At 35.0% G+C, this 17,873-nt stretch overlaps 1 protein-coding gene across 1 annotated transcript; it reads right to left on the bottom strand.

The window, feature by feature from the left end:
* Positions 1-5,275: 5,275 nt before the first annotated feature.
* Positions 5,276-13,388, bottom strand: LOC103511630 (serine protease lint-like). Its single transcript, XM_008476356.2, has 4 exons — positions 13,372-13,388; positions 11,525-11,790; positions 10,156-10,310; positions 5,276-5,559 (listed from the first exon to the last, which is right to left on the bottom strand). The coding sequence occupies exons 1-4, from the start codon at positions 13,386-13,388 to the stop codon at positions 5,395-5,397; spliced, it is 603 nt and encodes a 200-aa protein (XP_008474578.1). The 3' UTR covers positions 5,276-5,394.
* Between the last annotated feature and the right edge of the window lie 4,485 nt (positions 13,389-17,873).

Raw genomic sequence — 17,873 nt, 5'->3', positions numbered from 1 at the left:
TTCACTCCAAACCTGTAATCACCATTCACTTGTCACAGCTGTCAGCTGAAATTCTGATTGGAAAAATTCAGAGTGCTGGTAACTATCTAGTGAGCAACTTTTAACTAATCAAAAAGTTTATACATAGGTAATATTTCTTGCTCGCCTTTTATTATTTAAATAGGTTCGGCGTATCTCGTCAGTCCTTTCCAGGCAGCCCAATTGTATATATAATTTTAGTTTCCTTTTTTTCCATTTTCCCCCCAAGTATTAGAAAAATAATGAACTACCATGTTGGTTTGGCGAGGTGGATCCCTACTTGCTATAGCATCTCAAGAGTCTAAAAATCTAAAGATATACCTAACTGAACATTCTATTTAATTCAAATAAAAACAAAACTATATTAGGTAGGTACTCATAAAATAAATATAATAATGTTTTTTTTTTTATGTATTATGAAATTTTACATATTGATATCGTATAACAATGTACAAGTGTAAATAAATGTCTAGTAAACAAAAGAACAATTCACTTTCTATCGAAAAGAAGGAGTAAGTACTTATCATTAATTCTTTCGTTGGATATTTTACCAGTATTCTCAAATCTTTTAGACTAATGTACGTATTAGGTTGGAAAAGATAAAATACAAGTAAAAATACAGTAACTTTTCTACTGTAAGAGTAATGTTATGTATTGTACATTGTACTAGGTAGGTACCTACTTGAGAAAACATTGCAATAGAAGCATGTCCGTATAGCTATTATACGAGAATTTATTAGCTTGAAAGTAAACTTTCCGAAGGAATTAAATATTTTTTCTCTGGAGTAGATGTTTCACATGTGTTCATTTCTTTGAGAAAATGAAACTTTACGTGTTCCGGTTACTAAAATAACTTCCTCTTCTAGATTTTTGTTTATCTTTTCAATTTTTTTATTATTTCTGTCAACTAAAAATGTCCTCCTTGACTCTAACATATAGCTTTCTAGGAATGTGAATTTCTTCGTTCGACCTTTCCTCTCATAAAAGGTACTAATATTTATTAATAAATAGGGAAATAAAATATCGAAACAATTTACAAATTATACAAAGATAGCTACACAGTAAATACAAATTGGTGATATAAATTTTATAAAAATCATGGCAAAATTATAGAAATTTCTTAAAATAAAAAAATATGTTTATAATAAGTTTGTCAATAAATTGACATGTATGAAAAATAATTAGGTACATTTACACAGTAAATAAAAGCTTCCAGCTAACACATCAATCTGGAAGATGGAAGAAAATATTTATGAAAAAACCTTTTTCAATATTCCTTCTGGACTACACGCTACAGAGTAAAGTAAACATTGAAAAGAGTCTTTGAAAAAAGTTAAAATAAATTAGGAAATAATAATTTCATCATCAGCATAATAAATACTTCACTCATAGCATAAAAATGCATGTTGTCAAGAATTCTATGGAAGCCTCGAAGTTGAACCTTGAAAGGACCCTATTCTGACCTACAATTTGAAAAGTCTTCAGCAATTTCAAAGGATGTATCCTTCATAAAACAAACTAATATCATGTAACCGAAACAGCAACAAAGGTATCCTGCAGTTTCCTTCAGGCCATTCTCATCTGCTATTCGAAAACCAAAAGGCAGCAAAATCTCAACAAACCTCGAAACACAAGGTAATTTCTTAGAACAGGATTACCTCCAAGTACAGAAAGCTTTCGATAGGAAATACGCTAGCCTATAAGCCTATTGGGAGGATGTTATCGAATTTATCGTCTGCCCACCGAACCATTACGGTCTGCACGGAATTCAATTTGTTATCCCTTTACCTTGAGAGAGAGAGAGAGAGAGAGAGAGAGAGAGAGAGAGAGAGAGAGAGAGAGAGAGAAAACAGGAAGAGAGAGATAGGGAAGGGGGGAGGGGGAAAGGCACGAGGAAAAAAAGCTTATCTTCGTAAAAGAAAGGGATGAACTTATATCATTGGACTAGAAGTGGTGTAAGCGATTGCGAAAATACTCGTGTGCGTTTAATAATAACATTATTGTAGGTATCCTCAGCTTTGTTGTTTCAAGAGCCACGAGTTAGAGCTTTTATTGCAAAACAGAAAAAGAAGAAGAAGAAGAAGAAGAAGAAGAAGAAGAAGAAGAAGAAGAAGAAGAAGAAGAGGAAACACTCTGTAAGGAAGAAAGAATTATTTTTACAAGGTTTTATGTTGTTTGTTTTATGGGTCTGTTTGTATGGGTCAATTGAATCGAACTTTTCAGCCACTTTTACTAGAGGCGATTCACTTGAAACATGTACCTACATATGTACGATTGTACATACATATTGGCAATATGATATCCTATCATAAATTTTGGACGTTTACGTAATATGTAGTAGATAAGGGGGTGAAAAAATCACTTGTTACATCACAACATTGTTGCTAACATATCTTGGGGCAAGCATATCAACAAGGTATCGAAGTCTCGTATGTGTTTCCAATATAACGAAAACAACGTCTAGTCTTGTCTAGATTCCCCTTATAAACCTATGTAAACAACATAAATATGCAAAATCAAACATGCATGATTTTTTTTTTCTTTTCAGTGGGTAGCGGTACCTATGTAGATTTTCAATCTGTACCTAGATGAATCAAGAGTGGGGAGTTGATAACATGATAACACATATTACCTTCAAGGTTTACGCTTGTATACAAGATAAACAAATAACCATGTTACAACTTTGTTATCATGAAATTCCCTTTAATTAAAATAATGCTACCAAAGAAAGCAAATGAAAGATTGAAACTTTTCTTTTTTTACCGATTTTGTTTATGTTTGGAAAAACATTACAATTGGTACATTATTCATGATGTACAGAAAAACAAAGTTTCGTTCGTTGTTAGTAGAGAAGTTTGTCTTTCACCGACATTTAAATTTCGTGACATGAACGATCGTATTATTTTGTGAACTGCGTTCAATTATTCTACAGTCTACACCTAAGCAAAATTTACATCCTAACCTTCAATGGTTTACAGTGTTAATAATTACTATCATTTAGTTTTTAAAAATAAATGACAATAATAAAATATGGCATAGATGAAATTTGTCCTGTAGTTTTCAAATTTCATAGAGCATGGAAAATTTAGAAAGAGCTCCAAACGGAAAATGCCAAGTTGCTAATTTCAAGCGGAATCATACTGGGGGAAGTTATAAATTATATTATTTTTAGTTTCTATTTATCTTCTGTAAATTTCACAGCGTGGAGAAAAGTTAATGGTCGCTTGGAAGAGAAAGTCAAGATAAACAGAAAAGTTGAATGCAAACTTATTTCTCTATGATTAAAATAGTGGAAAATGAATATTTCAGTCTCGACGAATGTATGTGGGATGAAATATGGTTTTGTTGGTTTAGTTGTTAGTTCTGAAAATAATATTGAAAAATCACCATCTCCCATTACGCGTTTCTGAGCGACTGTAATTTTTTCGAAATTTTCTGATCATTTCTGATCCAAAATTTTCATGAGAAACACATATTCGAGTAGGTTCCAAATGTGGCTATGGTAAGAGATAATTATTTTGTTCGAGTAGATAAAATTATTCAATTTCTAGATAACATTATTCAATTTGTAGATAAAATTATTCAATTTGTAAATAAAATTATTCAATTTTTAGTAAAGGAAAAAAAAAAAACTTTAAACCTTCTCAAAACTACTGAAGTAAAGCGGCTTTGACGTCTTAGTTTGTGCGGAGTTAAGTGCCTAGCATTTGAATAATTTATTTGAGCAGTACAAGCAAAAAGTTACTTTATTAATTATTACATTATAAGGTACCTATGTGGGAAGAAAAAAGTCAAGGGCTTTCTCCTTAATGCTTCTTAAAGAAAAGCAGAAGTGAAAGATGGCAAAAAAGAGGAAAGGAGGGAGAATAAGGGGAAGGTGGATAAATAAGAGGAAGGTGGAGAAATAAGAGGTATAAAAAAAAGCTGAAAAAGTGATACTAGGAACGAGAGAAGAGTGGAAAAGGTGGACTACAAGCAAAAAGTTACTTTATTAATTATTACATTATAAGTTACCTATGTGGGAAGTAAAAAGTCAAGGGCTTTCTCCTTAATGCTTCTTAAAGAAAAGCAGAAATGAAAGATGGCAAAAAAGAGGAAAGGAGGGAGAATAAGGGGAAGGTGGAGAAATAAGAGGTATAAAAAAAGCTGAAAAAGTGATACTAGGAACGAGAGAAGAGGGGAAAAGGTGGAAATGGAGTGAGCTTCTATGAAGATATTGAGAAAAGCCCCATTGATTTGAGTTCTAGTGCTCTAGTTAGGTAGTTATAGGTACTTGAAAAAGCAGATGTATGTCACTCTTATGATTTATGAGAACATTTTTCATATCCCTCAGAATACTACCCTATTTACAAGTTACACATAACTTTATTTAGACTATAGTAGTTATAGGTACTTGAAAAAGCAGATGTATGTCACTCTTATGATTTATGAGAACATTTTTCATATCCCTCAGAATACTACCCTATTCATATCCCTCAGAATACTACCCTATTTACAAGTGACACATAACTTTATTTAGACTGCCAGGGTAGGAACGAGAAGAGGAGGTTATTGTCAAAAGCAGAGACTGAAAATTGAGAAATACGCCAAGTTTCAGGAACGATAAGTTGTATTTTGTATATCTGTATCAAAGAAGTCTCCAAGATAGAAATAAACTATAAATAATCAAGTTTCACAACTTTGTTCAACGAGGAACTACTCCTCGAAGTTCTAAACAAGTTATTAAAGTGATAGATCGTTATGTAAATGCAAGAGAGTATACATTTAAAATTCCCTTGCACAATCCGAGAGAGGAGGGTGGGGGGAAAAGTAATTAGAAGAGTAATTTGTTAGCAAAACCCGAAGTATTTCATTTGCACACTGTTTTTCGATTCCTATGGGGAGTTTTCGTGCTTTGTGGTACCTCTTGTAAAACAACAAACTAGTCATGTTTGATGTAATATGGTTAATTAATCCTTCTGTTTGCTCATTCTCGATGAATTATTCATTTGAATATTTAACTGTTCTGTAATTTTGAGGGCACAAATTCGTAAATAAATTGTTTGTTTTGTTGCAATAGATGAAGAGATGATCTTTCGCTTAATACATAATACACCTACGGAGATAGACTAATTGCGACAAAAACTACACAGAATGTTTGGATAATTTTGTTACCATTGGAAAAAATACCTATATGATAGATATTATTGTATTAACAAATGCTATTTACAAAAAAATAAATAAACCATTTGTGAAATGATGTGTCCTTTGAGAAACAAATTGTCTAGAATAAATAAATAATGATGTACAAAAGTATTGGAAACGTTGATCAAACTGGTTAAGTTCTGAGGTTAAAAATTTTAGTTTTCACTTGTCAAGATACCAAACCTGACCTCATTATTGTACCCCAGTGATGGTCTGTAGCCAAGGTTTGTAGTAGGTCGTTCTCATATAGACACCAGGTAGGTAGGGTGCCGCACATTTGATCCCGTGGGATACCGTTCCCGCTAGTACCCAATGACCATCCTCACGTTCTATCATTAGAGGACCACCGCTGTCACCCTGGAAAGTAAAACAAATCAAATGCTTAACCGAAGTCAATAAATGTTAAATAATGTTCAAATGGTGGAGTAACAATTGAATAAAGTGCGGAACAATTGAATAAAGACTCCGTTGGGTCGAATAAAGAATTGAACCAGGACCTCAGGAGGGCAATGTTCATTGAGCAAAGGTTTCTACTATTATAGCGTGGAGTAACAATTGAATAAAGTGCGGAACAATTGAATAAAGACTCCGTTGGGTCGAATAAAGAATTGAACCAGGACCTCAGGAGGGCATTGTTCATTGAGCAAAGGTTTCTACTATTATAGCTACTTAAACAAATTGGAAAAAGTAGATAGGAATCAAGGTAGTCAGTGGATCATAAAGCAGAACAGACATTAAATGACCAAAGTGCTAGCAAAGTTGAACTTGAGAAAACAGACGCTGGGAACACCACCACCTGCCCGACAGAGAGGGAAAATACGTCAACAATGTGGATAGAGCTCGCGATAAATGTGACTCGGGTATGCACATCGACCGAGTGTGGAATAATTTTATTCGGTATGGAAATTAAAGCTGCTAAGACCAATTTTTGAGGTTTTGGAAACGCTTTCTTATCATTCTATAAGTCTGATTTCACAAAATATGTAATGATAGGGCCATGAGCTTTAGGAGCAAAAATAAAATAAATGAATGTTAATACATCAGCAACCTGTGAAAGATAGGCATAAAAAATATGTAAATAATGTCTTGTAGGCATTGTGTCCAGGGCAGTTTGTAAGAAGAAACTAGTCAGCTTTTGTTTACGGATCGACCAGCGAATTAATTACTCTTAGAGTCCTAGAATTCAGTCACAGAGTTATTGTGGCGATCTTTAGAGAAACTACCGATGTAAAAAATATTAGGATCATTGATCGAATTGATCCTAACCTGCATTTCAAGTACAGCGCCCTAACACAAATAAAAAATATTAAGAAAGAAGTAAAAAAGATGGCAAATGTCGTTAAAGTTGTTAGGTTTGTTTTTGAACTGTTGTTTAGATTAGGTTGGGATTGGAAAACAAGTCTCACTTTTGTTATTGTGTCAAATTGGCAATTTATATTGTAATGAACTTTACAGAAAACGCCATTTTCCATTGCCTTTTATTTTGAACTTCTTTTTACTTGTTTTCATTGTTTTATTTATTTATTTAGGTATTTTATTTGTTTGTTTGTGTTGTTTGTTTATTAAACAGAGGTATCCACGCCTACACCAAATTTTTAGTGTAGACTACAGACGGTTTTTAAGTATGCTCTTTCTTAGGGTATCTAGTTCGATAACAAATTGTTGGCTTTAGAAATACCTACTCACTTTAATTTTCTCAAGTAGATAATTCTAGAATTTAGACTTTCCTAAATAATCCATGTTGCTGTCAAGATAATCATACTATGTGATAATGGACTTACAATACTCTGGGATATCGTAGAATACCTACTCACTTTAATTTTCTCAAGTAGATAATTCTAGAATTTAGACTTTCCTAAATAATCCATGTTGCTGTCAAGATAATCATATTATGTGATAATGGACTTACAATACTGTGGGATATCGTACCCCATTATAAATGATAACTATGGGATCATTTATGTCGCCTTTGAGAGATATTCTCATTTAGAACTGAAAGTCCACAGAACATTATTACCCAGAACAATAGAGCGTTCAAACTGATAACTTTCATAGAGCTGTGTGTTACGAGTTATCATCATTAGAAACTCTCCTATTGTCTATTGTCAAGATTCGGATCAAATTTCTGCGAACTATCTAATGGAGAAAGTTGGCATCGTAAAAAAATAGCAACCAATATAAATCATTAGTATCCAAAGACTCCGTATAGTTCTGAGCTGTAAGGACTTGGAACTTCCTAGGTGGCAAACAACAAGAGTACACGACTTGGATTGAAAATTGACACTTTCTTACCAGGTACAAACCAACGCAGCGCTAGATTGTCAGGTAATCCCTGGGGCATTAGAAACTCTCCTATTGTCTATTGTCAAGATTCGGATCAAATTTCTGCGAACTATCTAATGGAGAAAGTTGGCATCGTAAAAAAAAAATAGCAACCAATATAAATCATTAGTATCCCATGACTCCATATAGTCCTGAGCTGTAAGGACTTGGAATTTCCTAGGTGGCAAACCACAAGAGTACACGACTTGGATTGAAAATTGACACTTTCTTACTAGGTACAAACCAACGCAACGCTAGATTGTCAGGTAATCCCTGGGGATCACTAATTTTGTTTGGAAAATCCCTGGGGATCACTAATTTTGTCAGAAAAATCCAGACACCTTTTTTGAGGCTGACATTCTTGAGATTTTTTTTTTATAGCCCTCAATATTTGGCGAAGAAAAATGTCTACTCTTTGAATTAAATAATTAATTTAATTTAATATACCTTATTTATACTGTCGGCTGACTCAAAACTTTTGAAAGGAAATTGTTTGCATTTTTTTGTAGTCTGCTCGCAGTGTTCGCATCTCAAGGAATAAAAACCGTTACTTTACAATAATAAAAAAAATAATCCCAATAATTCCTACTCTGCTCTTAGCTCCTGTTTCAATTTTCAAAAATAATTTGTATGAATGCCGTTTATTTACTTGTGTATGCAATGTGGTGTGTAGGAAATATTCTAATCAACCCAACAAAATTTCTTTTATTGAATCATTCAAGTACCTACATAAACCACTGGCTCTCTGATATATCTGGGTTAGATTCTTGCACACACTTTCGACGATTTGAGACTCTGTCCTATATTTTCTGTTTCACGCGATGATTTTGTGTCTGTGTTTAAGTTTGCTTTGAAATAATAAAGTATGAACACTATAGGTAGAAGATTTAGTGTTATTATAGGGTTAGGTTGAACACAAAAGGGAGCTTTCTTTTTCACTGTCATAGCTTCTGAATAAGTACCGAAAATTTTGGTGCTTGTATGGAAAAATCTCGGAAAATTATATAGTGTTATTATAGGGTTAGGTTGAACACAAAAGGGAGCTTTCTTTTTCACTGTCATAGCTTCTGAATAAGTACCGAAAATTTTGGTGATTGTATGGAAAAATCTCGGAAAATTTGATGTATTAAGTACGAATAAAGCAGAATCATTTCTTCTACTTGTGATCAACAGAAAAAAGAACTTTGTAATATTGTTGCATCTATGCCTATAAACCCATTACTATCCCATATGAAGCTATGGGTTACCTATATTATTCTCTTATCCCATATGGAGTAAATGGGTTGTCTACATTATAATATGTACCTGTAGTAACCTATCCCATTATTTATTTATTGAAAGCCTTTAATAACAGTGAAGAGGAATAGGACTCTAATTGTTAACCTCCTCTTTAAATAAAACACATTAAAAAAAAAAAAAATAAATAAAAATAACAGTGATTTATGTTTACGCTTGTATAATATCTATGATAATATCTGTTTGAAAACTTGGTCCTTGCAACATTTCCAAGATTTTGCAGACTGATGAAACACTTTCTTTTTTTGATAAAAATGAAAAAAATACATATAACATTAAAAGAATCTTGAGATAACTTGTAGGAGAGACGTTTCCTTCACGAACTTTTACTATGCAAAATAGAAAATGGCATTTCTCTGCAGGTAGCAAAAGATTTCAAATTCAAATTTATCAAGAGCAAAAGAATGTTTTCAAGTAAATTTTTAACTTTTTTTCAACTCCCGTGTCATTGAAAATTTTGTTTCGATTTTTTAGGAGGAAGAAGAAGAACGAGGAGGAAGAGGAGGAGGAGGAGAAGGAAAAGGAGGAGAAGAAGAAGAAGAAGAAGAAGAAGAAGAAGAAGAAGAAGAAGAAGAAAGGAGAACAAGAAGAAGATTAACGAGAGGTAGAATTGAATATACTATGTCTTCACTTGACTTGGACTTATGAGGCGAAAAAAAGAAGAAGAAGAAGAAGAAGAAGAAGAAGAAGAAGAAGAAGAAGAAGAAGAAGAAGAAGAAGATTATGAGGCGAAAAAAGAAGAAAATCCCTCCGTTTTAATAAAGTTAATCTTCAGTTTATCATCTAATTAATTAACGAAAATTTTCAGTTCATCCCTCCCCCTCTTTTCATCATGCTCTTAGTAAATTACCATCATATTAGTGATTTCCATCATGATAGTAACTCGAAACAATGTGAGTTCGTTAATGTAGGTGTGTTAAAAGCTTGGAAAATCAAATTAGCAAAAGGTGATGTGTTGGGAAAAATGAGTAATGGCGGGGATTACTCATTTTCAACGCCATTTTAGCCGTTAATTATATGAGTTTTTAAAATTTAATTCCGAGATAATGAATTTGTACATGATATTATATAATGGAGAATTAATTGGGTTACCAGTTCCCCTAAAAAACCCCTTTAAAAAAAAAAAAAAAAAAAAATAGTCTGACTTCTTCTTGTAGCACCGTGTCCTACTGACCGTTGACAATCATGATTACCACTTGTCCTCTATTCTGAGTAACTGTTCTGAAGATTGTGCAAACCATTTTCTATAAGATCCCGAAACCAGGATAACTTTCTTCTTCCCCTTGGTAAGAATTTTTGTTGAACCCTGTAGACCAAAGGTCAGACGGAGCTTACCTCACAGGAATCCCGTTGTCCGTTGGCATAGCCTGCACACAGGAAGCTATTGATTATCGTTTTGGCATGTCCTGCAGTCTGGAACATCTCCTGGCAGACATTATTCTCGATTACAGGAACCTGGACTTCTTGCAGGACGCTGGGAACACCACCACCTGCCCGACAGAGAGGGAAAATACGTCAACAATGTGGATAGAGCTCGCGATAAATGTGACTCGGGTATGTACATCGACCGAGTGTGGAATAATTTTATTCGTCCGTATGGAAATTAAAGCTGCTAAGACCAAATTTTGAGGTTTTGGAAACGCTTTCTTATCATGCTATAAGTCTGATTTCACAAAATATGTAATGATAGGGCCATGAGCTTTTGGAGCAAAAATAAAATAAATGAATGTCAATACATCAGCAACCTGTGATAGATAGGCATAAAAAATATGTAAATAATGTCTTGTAGGCATTGTGTCCAGGGAAGTTTGTAAGAAGAAACTAGTCAGCTTTTGTTTACGGAACGACCAGCGAATTAATTACTCTTATGTTGGATTTCACCAATATCTCTTCAGTCATTAGAACTCCTGTTAAGCTAACAGCCAGTCAAGTTCCATTTAATTTGTATTGGCTTAACAGGGCTGTTAAGCTAACGGGCTGTTTGAGGCTGGAAAGAAGGTTGGTGAAATCCACCATTAGAGTCCTAGAATTCAGTCACAGAGTTATTGTGGCGATCTTTAGAGAAACTACCGATGTAAAAAATATTAGGATCATTGATCGAATTGATCCTACCTGCATTTCAAGTACAGCGCCCTAGCACAAATAAAAAATATTAAGAAAGAAATTTGTATGCATTCGATGAAAGTACAGGCTAATCACAATGTAGGAATACAGGGTATCTATCGACTTCAGTGGTGTATTTTCGAAATCATTCCAAAACTGCCGAGTTTTAGAAAACCTCGGCTCTTTTACTTTTTTTTTCAAAGTCTACTTTAGCAAAAGTCTTTTGTTGAATGCAGGTTCTGGTTTTCTCGGGGTACACTAAGCCTCGTGAGGATTATAAAATTGAAGAGCTGCTAGCTGGTTGAGATTCCAACAAAAAGACAAGACATAGGTAAAAGACCAATATCACTTAGACATAATATATAACCTAGCAGGTCTGTCTTACAAATGACTTTCTTGTTCATTGGAAGGCTGACTTTTGTGAACATATTTTTATTCGTATAGCATTTTGCCTCAAGATTAACGTTGCCTTACACCTCAGCCACTTTGGGCTTTTAGTGTTCAGGGGAAAATGCTTGGATATCTAGTCTCAGATAATCTGAGCAGCCTCTTCACTAGATAATACTGGACCGTTTTCCATCCTCTAGCCATCTTCACTCACCGTATTTGAGTCGCCCCCAGCCGCTCACAGTCGCTACTCTGCCCGTGAAGTCATCGTCATCCTTCGGCATACAGATGGGCACAATATGACTATCGTAAGCAATCGGAGTCTCCAGTTCTAACAGCGCTATGTCATTCTCAAACGTGGCTGCATCGTACTGACGGTGAACTATGACACGGCGAACGTTTTTGCTGATGGAACGTTTGGCTTCGAGCTCACCGCTGATGTCGTATTCACCAAACACCGCCACGAGATTGGCCAGGAATCTGAAATGAACACGGGATATATGAGATGTTGACAAGGAAAATATGAAAATGAACAAGAAAAATATGAAGTATTAGAAATGAACAAGGATTGATTACAAGGAAAAATGAGAAGTTAAAAATTAAAAAGAACAATATGAACTGTTGTGAAGTATTAGAAATGAACAAAGATAAAATGAGATATTGAAAATGAACAAGGGAAAATGTGATATTGAAATGAACACGGAAAAACGAGAAATTAGAAATGAACAAGAACAACAATCATGTACTCGTAGTATTAGAAATGAACACGGAAAATATGTAGGTATTGAGATATTGAAAATGAACGAGGAAGATGATAGAAATGAACAAGTTTAATTAAATTATTATGAAGACAATTATTAGAAATTAACAAGGATAATAATTATAAGGTAAGGAAAATCGTAGAGTGTATGCCAAACTTTAAGAACATTATTTATTTAATAACGTTAACAATGCCTGTATTTCCTGCCAAATTCCTAGGAGATTTGCTTCAGAATGAAGCGCGAAAATAGAGTAAAAAGTTAAGTTTGGAATATTGAAAAGGTGAATTCAGTATAGTGGTAAGATTAAACTTGTTAGTTTTCGTCAAACTTAGTAAGTAGTGAAAGTTGGAAAGGAAAGAACTCCACCTAAATTTTGAGAAGAGATTTGGATTACGGTAGGTACATCGTAAAACTTTATAAGACAAAAGTTCAATTTAACTATGAAGAATGCAAGGTTTAAAATAGGAATATTGAAAAGGTGAATTCAGTATAGTGGTAAGATTAAACTTGTTAGTTTTCGTCAAACTTAGTAAGTAGTGAAAGTTGGAAAGGTACGCTCCACCTAAATTTTGAGAAGAGATTTGGATTACGGTAGGTACATCGTAAAACTCTATAAGACAAAAGTTCAATTTAACTATGAAGAATGCAAGGTTTAAAATGCACTCTTTGTAAAATAATACCACCGCTCAGGGCACACTACTTGAAATTTTCTTTGTGATTTTATTATTATTTACTTTAGGGCAGGGCAGACGAATACCCACTTTTTACTTCTTTTTAATGTAATAAAAATGAATTCGTTCTGTTGAAATTTAATTTTTGTAGGTACCTACTCTAAAAAAAGAAAAAATCTTTTCCCTTGCTAAAGAAAAAGCAAAGGTTGAGTGCTAAGGGCATCCCCACTCGTAAAATTTGTAGCCAAAACCAAATGTCAGCCCAAAGCAATCACCCTAGTTAAAGGGCTGATTGAGAGGCTGACGAAAAACGCCGACCCCGTCTGTACACGGGAAAAGGCGAAGAAAAAGAGAATAAGGTCATATCTTGTCGCACTAGTTCCTAATTGTATTGCAAAGCAGCGCCTGACAAAGGGTGTCCAATAAGAACGCAAGATTTGAAAGGGTCATAACTTTGTTATATGTACCTCGTTTTATCTTACCCAATCTTTGACAGATTGATTGTAAACATATCAAAATTAGTCATCATGGAGTCTAAAACTGTTCAACAACGCGTTAGCATAATAAAATCGACACTTTTGCGCGAGCATTTTCCTAGTCGTAATCGTGTCATTTTCCGTTTTTCTGACGAAGCCTCCATGACCATGTAATTTTACCCCCCTAGACTATTTTTTGTGAGGGTATCTAAAGTCACAGGTTTACACCAACAAACCCACAAGCTTTGAAGCATTCAAAGGTGAAATTGAAAGTTGCATCAACGAGATCAAACCCACAAGCACTGAAGCATTGAAAGGTGAAATTGAAAGTTGCATCAACGAGATACAGCCTGATTTCCTCGAATTTATCATCGAAAATTTTGTCAAAAGGAAACGAATGTACCATCAAAGTAGAGGAAGTTATTTGTCTAATTATTGTTCCATACAAAATTTCAGAATATTTACTTCTCAAATCATCTAAGAAAAGAAGTCCATTTTATTTCACGGAGAACCATGCTTTATAAACAATCAAATCTTGCGTTCTTATTGGGACAACCTTTATTAATTTGTTTACCTGTTTACAATAATTACGATCAAAGGGCGAATGCCAAGGGCAATCCGTACCAAACAGCCCTGAAACTGGATAAGAAAGGGTTATAAACAGGGTCACTCACCTTGCTGCGGGAACTGTAGCGTATACAGGGTGTGCCTGGACACGGTAGGAGGGGGCGGGGGCAACGCACAGCCAATGCCTATGTTACGACACAGCGCCTCGATCTCTTCCCTATGCCTCTGCTGTAACTTCTCGAGCTCCATCTGTTGTCTGAAATGAGAACCAATATGAAAGTCCCGGATTCGATGGCCACCATCGACAAAAATCAATAATAGTGCTTTAATAGTACTTACGTAAAAAGTAGTGAAAAATCCAAATCTGATGTCAAAACTCCGAAAAAGTAACTTTAAAAGGTCGAAAATTCAATTTTTAATTGCCATTCTAATGAAAAAGTTCAAATAGTTGTGACGTCAGATTTCACGTCAAATTCCGCAGAAACGCTTGCGCACAATTATCACGTCATCGCCTACGTCACACACCCTCGTTCTCTCTTCGGTTTCGGAACGATAAGACCTCCCTTTCAAAAGAAAAAAAAATCTAACCCAGCCGGGAATCGAACCCAAACCTGTGTATGTATTAGGCCAAAACGGTTTACCTCTTGAGTAGTTGTTTGAGTTGTATATTTACCTCTTGAGTAGTAAATAAGGAGAGAGAGAGAGAGAGAGAGAGAGAGAGAAGAAGCGAATATGGAGGGAGAGAGAGAAACAAATAAGGAGAGAGAGAGCGAGCGCCTTGACCACTACACCACCGAGGCAGGAAGCGCCATGGTTCCTCAATTCAATACTAACTTTTCTCAATTGAATTTACTTCATTCAATTTCTTTTAGATTTGTCAGAAACGGTTCCCCTTTTTTTACCGTTCCTTGGAAATCACGTTCGAGTGTTTTGAATTATGGATGGAGTAATGCAATTGGAAATGTAAATAAGAACGTCTCCAGTGAGAGATATGGTTAATTTAACATTTCCTTGTGAGGCCTAACAAGTACAACCTATCGAAACAGATTTTTTTTACTTTCCTCATCCTTCTACCAGAGTAGGAAGTATGAGGTAGGAAATGTTCAGCAATTTAAAAGTTGAAACATAATAAGGATAATAACATAGCTGAGGACTATTATTTTCATGATTGAATCTTACTTTGGGTCCTTTTTATGGTAAATTTAAGCGAGCTAAGTAGTCCAGACATCTCCACCAGTTATAGTTGTTGCATATTGCATACTCAAAGAATTATACGGTATTCATACAAATCCATACCCCATATTTTGATGATTTTGTATCACTTCACAAAGGTGTTCTAAGTACGTACCTATTATGTTGAATATTTTTGCTGTTACAGGTAGGTATATTCCCATATAGGTAATGGCTCCCATTTCAAAATGATTTTTCTCGGTGTGTAGGTATCGCCGAGTACCTATTCTGTGGGACAAACATTTTTACCCAGAAACCCAACAGGGTTTCCAAACCTACACATCCTTATCCCTAGCTTTGCTGGGATTGAGAAAACAGCACTTTTCACTTAAAAGCGCCTGCGGGAGGAACATTTAGAAGCTGTATCTAGGTACCTAGGTATATTATTTCCTTTTCTTATTTTTTCGAGAAAACAGCACTTTTCACTTAAAAGCGCCTGCGGGAGGAACATTTAGAAGCTGTATCTAGGTACCTAGGTATATTATTTCCTTTTCCTTCTTTAAACCAGGCACTCCTGCATACTTCCTTATATTTTCAATGGAGGAAGTACATTACTGTTTTTGTTATAAACAACATCTCTGTTTTCTTCTTCTTCTTCTTCTTCTTCTTCTTCTTCTTCTTCTTCTTCTTCTTCTTCTTCTTCTTCTTCTCCTTTCTCCTCCTACTTCTTATCATTATCTTCTTTCTTCCTTATCTCAACTTTTTTTCCTTGATAATAACAAAGGCATCTGTTTCTTTTACTATCTTTTCTTTCTGACGTACCTATTAATTATTTTTTCCACGCTTCCCACGTTAGAAAAGTTTCAAATAGAAGACGTAAAAATGACATATTCCTTCGTTTTAACTTTTCTGGCATAGTAAAATTTGCCCATGTCTTCCGAGACACAAGAGATATAATTATGTTTTATTAAAATTAATTCTTGCAAAGTTGTTCCAAGTTGCGCGTTTTTCTTGACGGAAATTCTGGTGCAGTATAAGTTCTTCACTCAGCTTTTGACCTTCTATGCTTTTATTATTCAAAGTGTCTTCCTTGTTTTTCATGAGATACTTTCTATCTAGAGATAGACATATCTCTAAAATCGTTCTCCCTTTCACCCTTAGGCTGAACAGAGCATCGAGTACTTATAGAGGGAAGTGACCAACATAGAGCGGAGAGCATTTGAGTACTATCTTATAGAGGGAAGTGACGAGCTCAAACCTCATAGAGCGGATTTCCACTCCATTTAGAAGGTAGACATTGATTTTGAGAGAAATAACTTTGTATATCCGACATTTATCAGATAACACTGACTCTACAACACCATGTTAAACTGCCTCTTAACTTCTGAGTATGCTAACAGTCTCCGAGCACGCGTAGAGTTTAACAAACACTTTAACACGGGATTTTAGACCCGGTAAATTAATTGAAACCTTCATAGCAATTCTTCTCCCACTGTAAGTTTATACCCAACCCACTCTCACATTACCAGCCCTCTCCTCTGCCATCAGCCCTCATGCTATCAGCCCTCTGGGCAGAGTTTTATAGCCGCTATCCACTGTCATAATAAACATGATGTTAAAACAATACCATTCAACCACTCTCACGTCCAGTGTACTTTGTACGTGCTATGGTGCTCGAGATTTTTCCCAGGGAAAAAAAGGGAGAGAGAGAATGGGAGAGAAAAAAAAAAGAAGAAGAATGAATGGGGAGGAAACCGATTCGGTCCCAAAACCTGTTTTCTGCTGCCAATTGGGTCCCGGGATGAGAGGGTCTAAGTAGCAATTGGGTCCCACACTTAAATTGATAGTTACTTGATTTTTTTTCTTCTTTCTATCAAAACATCACAAGCACTATCGTCTGATGTTAAAACAATACCATTCAACCACTCTCACGTCCAGTGTACTTTGTACGTGCTATGGTGCTCGAGATTTTTCCCAGGGAAAAAAGGGAGAGAGAGAGAGAATGGGAGAGAAAAAAAGAAGAAGAATGGGGAGGAAACCGATTCGGTCCCAAAACCTGTTTTCTGCTACCAATTGGGTCCCGGGATGAGAGGGTCTAAGTACCAATTGGGTCCCACACTTAAATTGATAGGTACTTGATTTTTTTTCTTCTTTCTATCAAAACATCACAAGCACTATCGTCTAAAACTTTAGAGTGATCGCTACCAAAAGAACTGGCACAAATGAGCAGTGACCAGTGTTATTATAAGGTTAGGTTAATCGCAAAAAGGCGTTTTCACAATTAGAGTAGTGATTAGTGTTATTATAGGGTTAGTCCAACACTTCCGACATACTACCATTACTTAACATAGGAAGCAAAATACAAAATTTGTCGGAAATGTCTGAAGTGTTGTTACTCTTCTACTTACTCTTCTAGGTAAGTTACTCTTCTAGGTAAGAAAGACCCTTTTGAGCACTTTACTTTTCATGGGTGTTCGGTTTTACTTATTTCCTTATGGGACAATCACGATGTAAAATCTTCTTTGAGATGAGTGTATGCTCATTGCTCATAGCCAATATTTTACTGTCTATGGTTTGACAGGCAAATTCTCAGTTTAATGTCCCCCAGCGACAGGACCTAATGTAACTGCAGGAAACTGATAAATATCTCATAGATAATTTGAAATTTGTCATCCTGTACGTATAATACCATGAGCTTCATATCGCATAGTTCAAAGTTCATCTATGCCTATAAACCCATTACTATCCCATATGAAGCTATGGGTTACCTATATTATTCTCTTATCCCATATGGAGTAAATGGGTTGCGGTTGTCTACATTATAATATGTACCTGTAGTAACCTATCCCATTATTTATTTATTGAAAGCCTTTAATAACAGTGATTTATGTTTAACGCTTGTATAATATCTATGATAA

The sequence above is a fragment of the Diaphorina citri genome, unplaced genomic scaffold (assembly GCF_000475195.1).
Source record: "Diaphorina citri unplaced genomic scaffold, Diaci psyllid genome assembly version 1.1 scaffold734, whole genome shotgun sequence".
NCBI lineage: Eukaryota > Metazoa > Arthropoda > Insecta > Hemiptera > Psyllidae > Diaphorina > Diaphorina citri.
The sequence above is the reverse complement of the archived record's forward strand: the minus strand, read 5'-3'. Positions and strand labels throughout refer to the sequence as shown.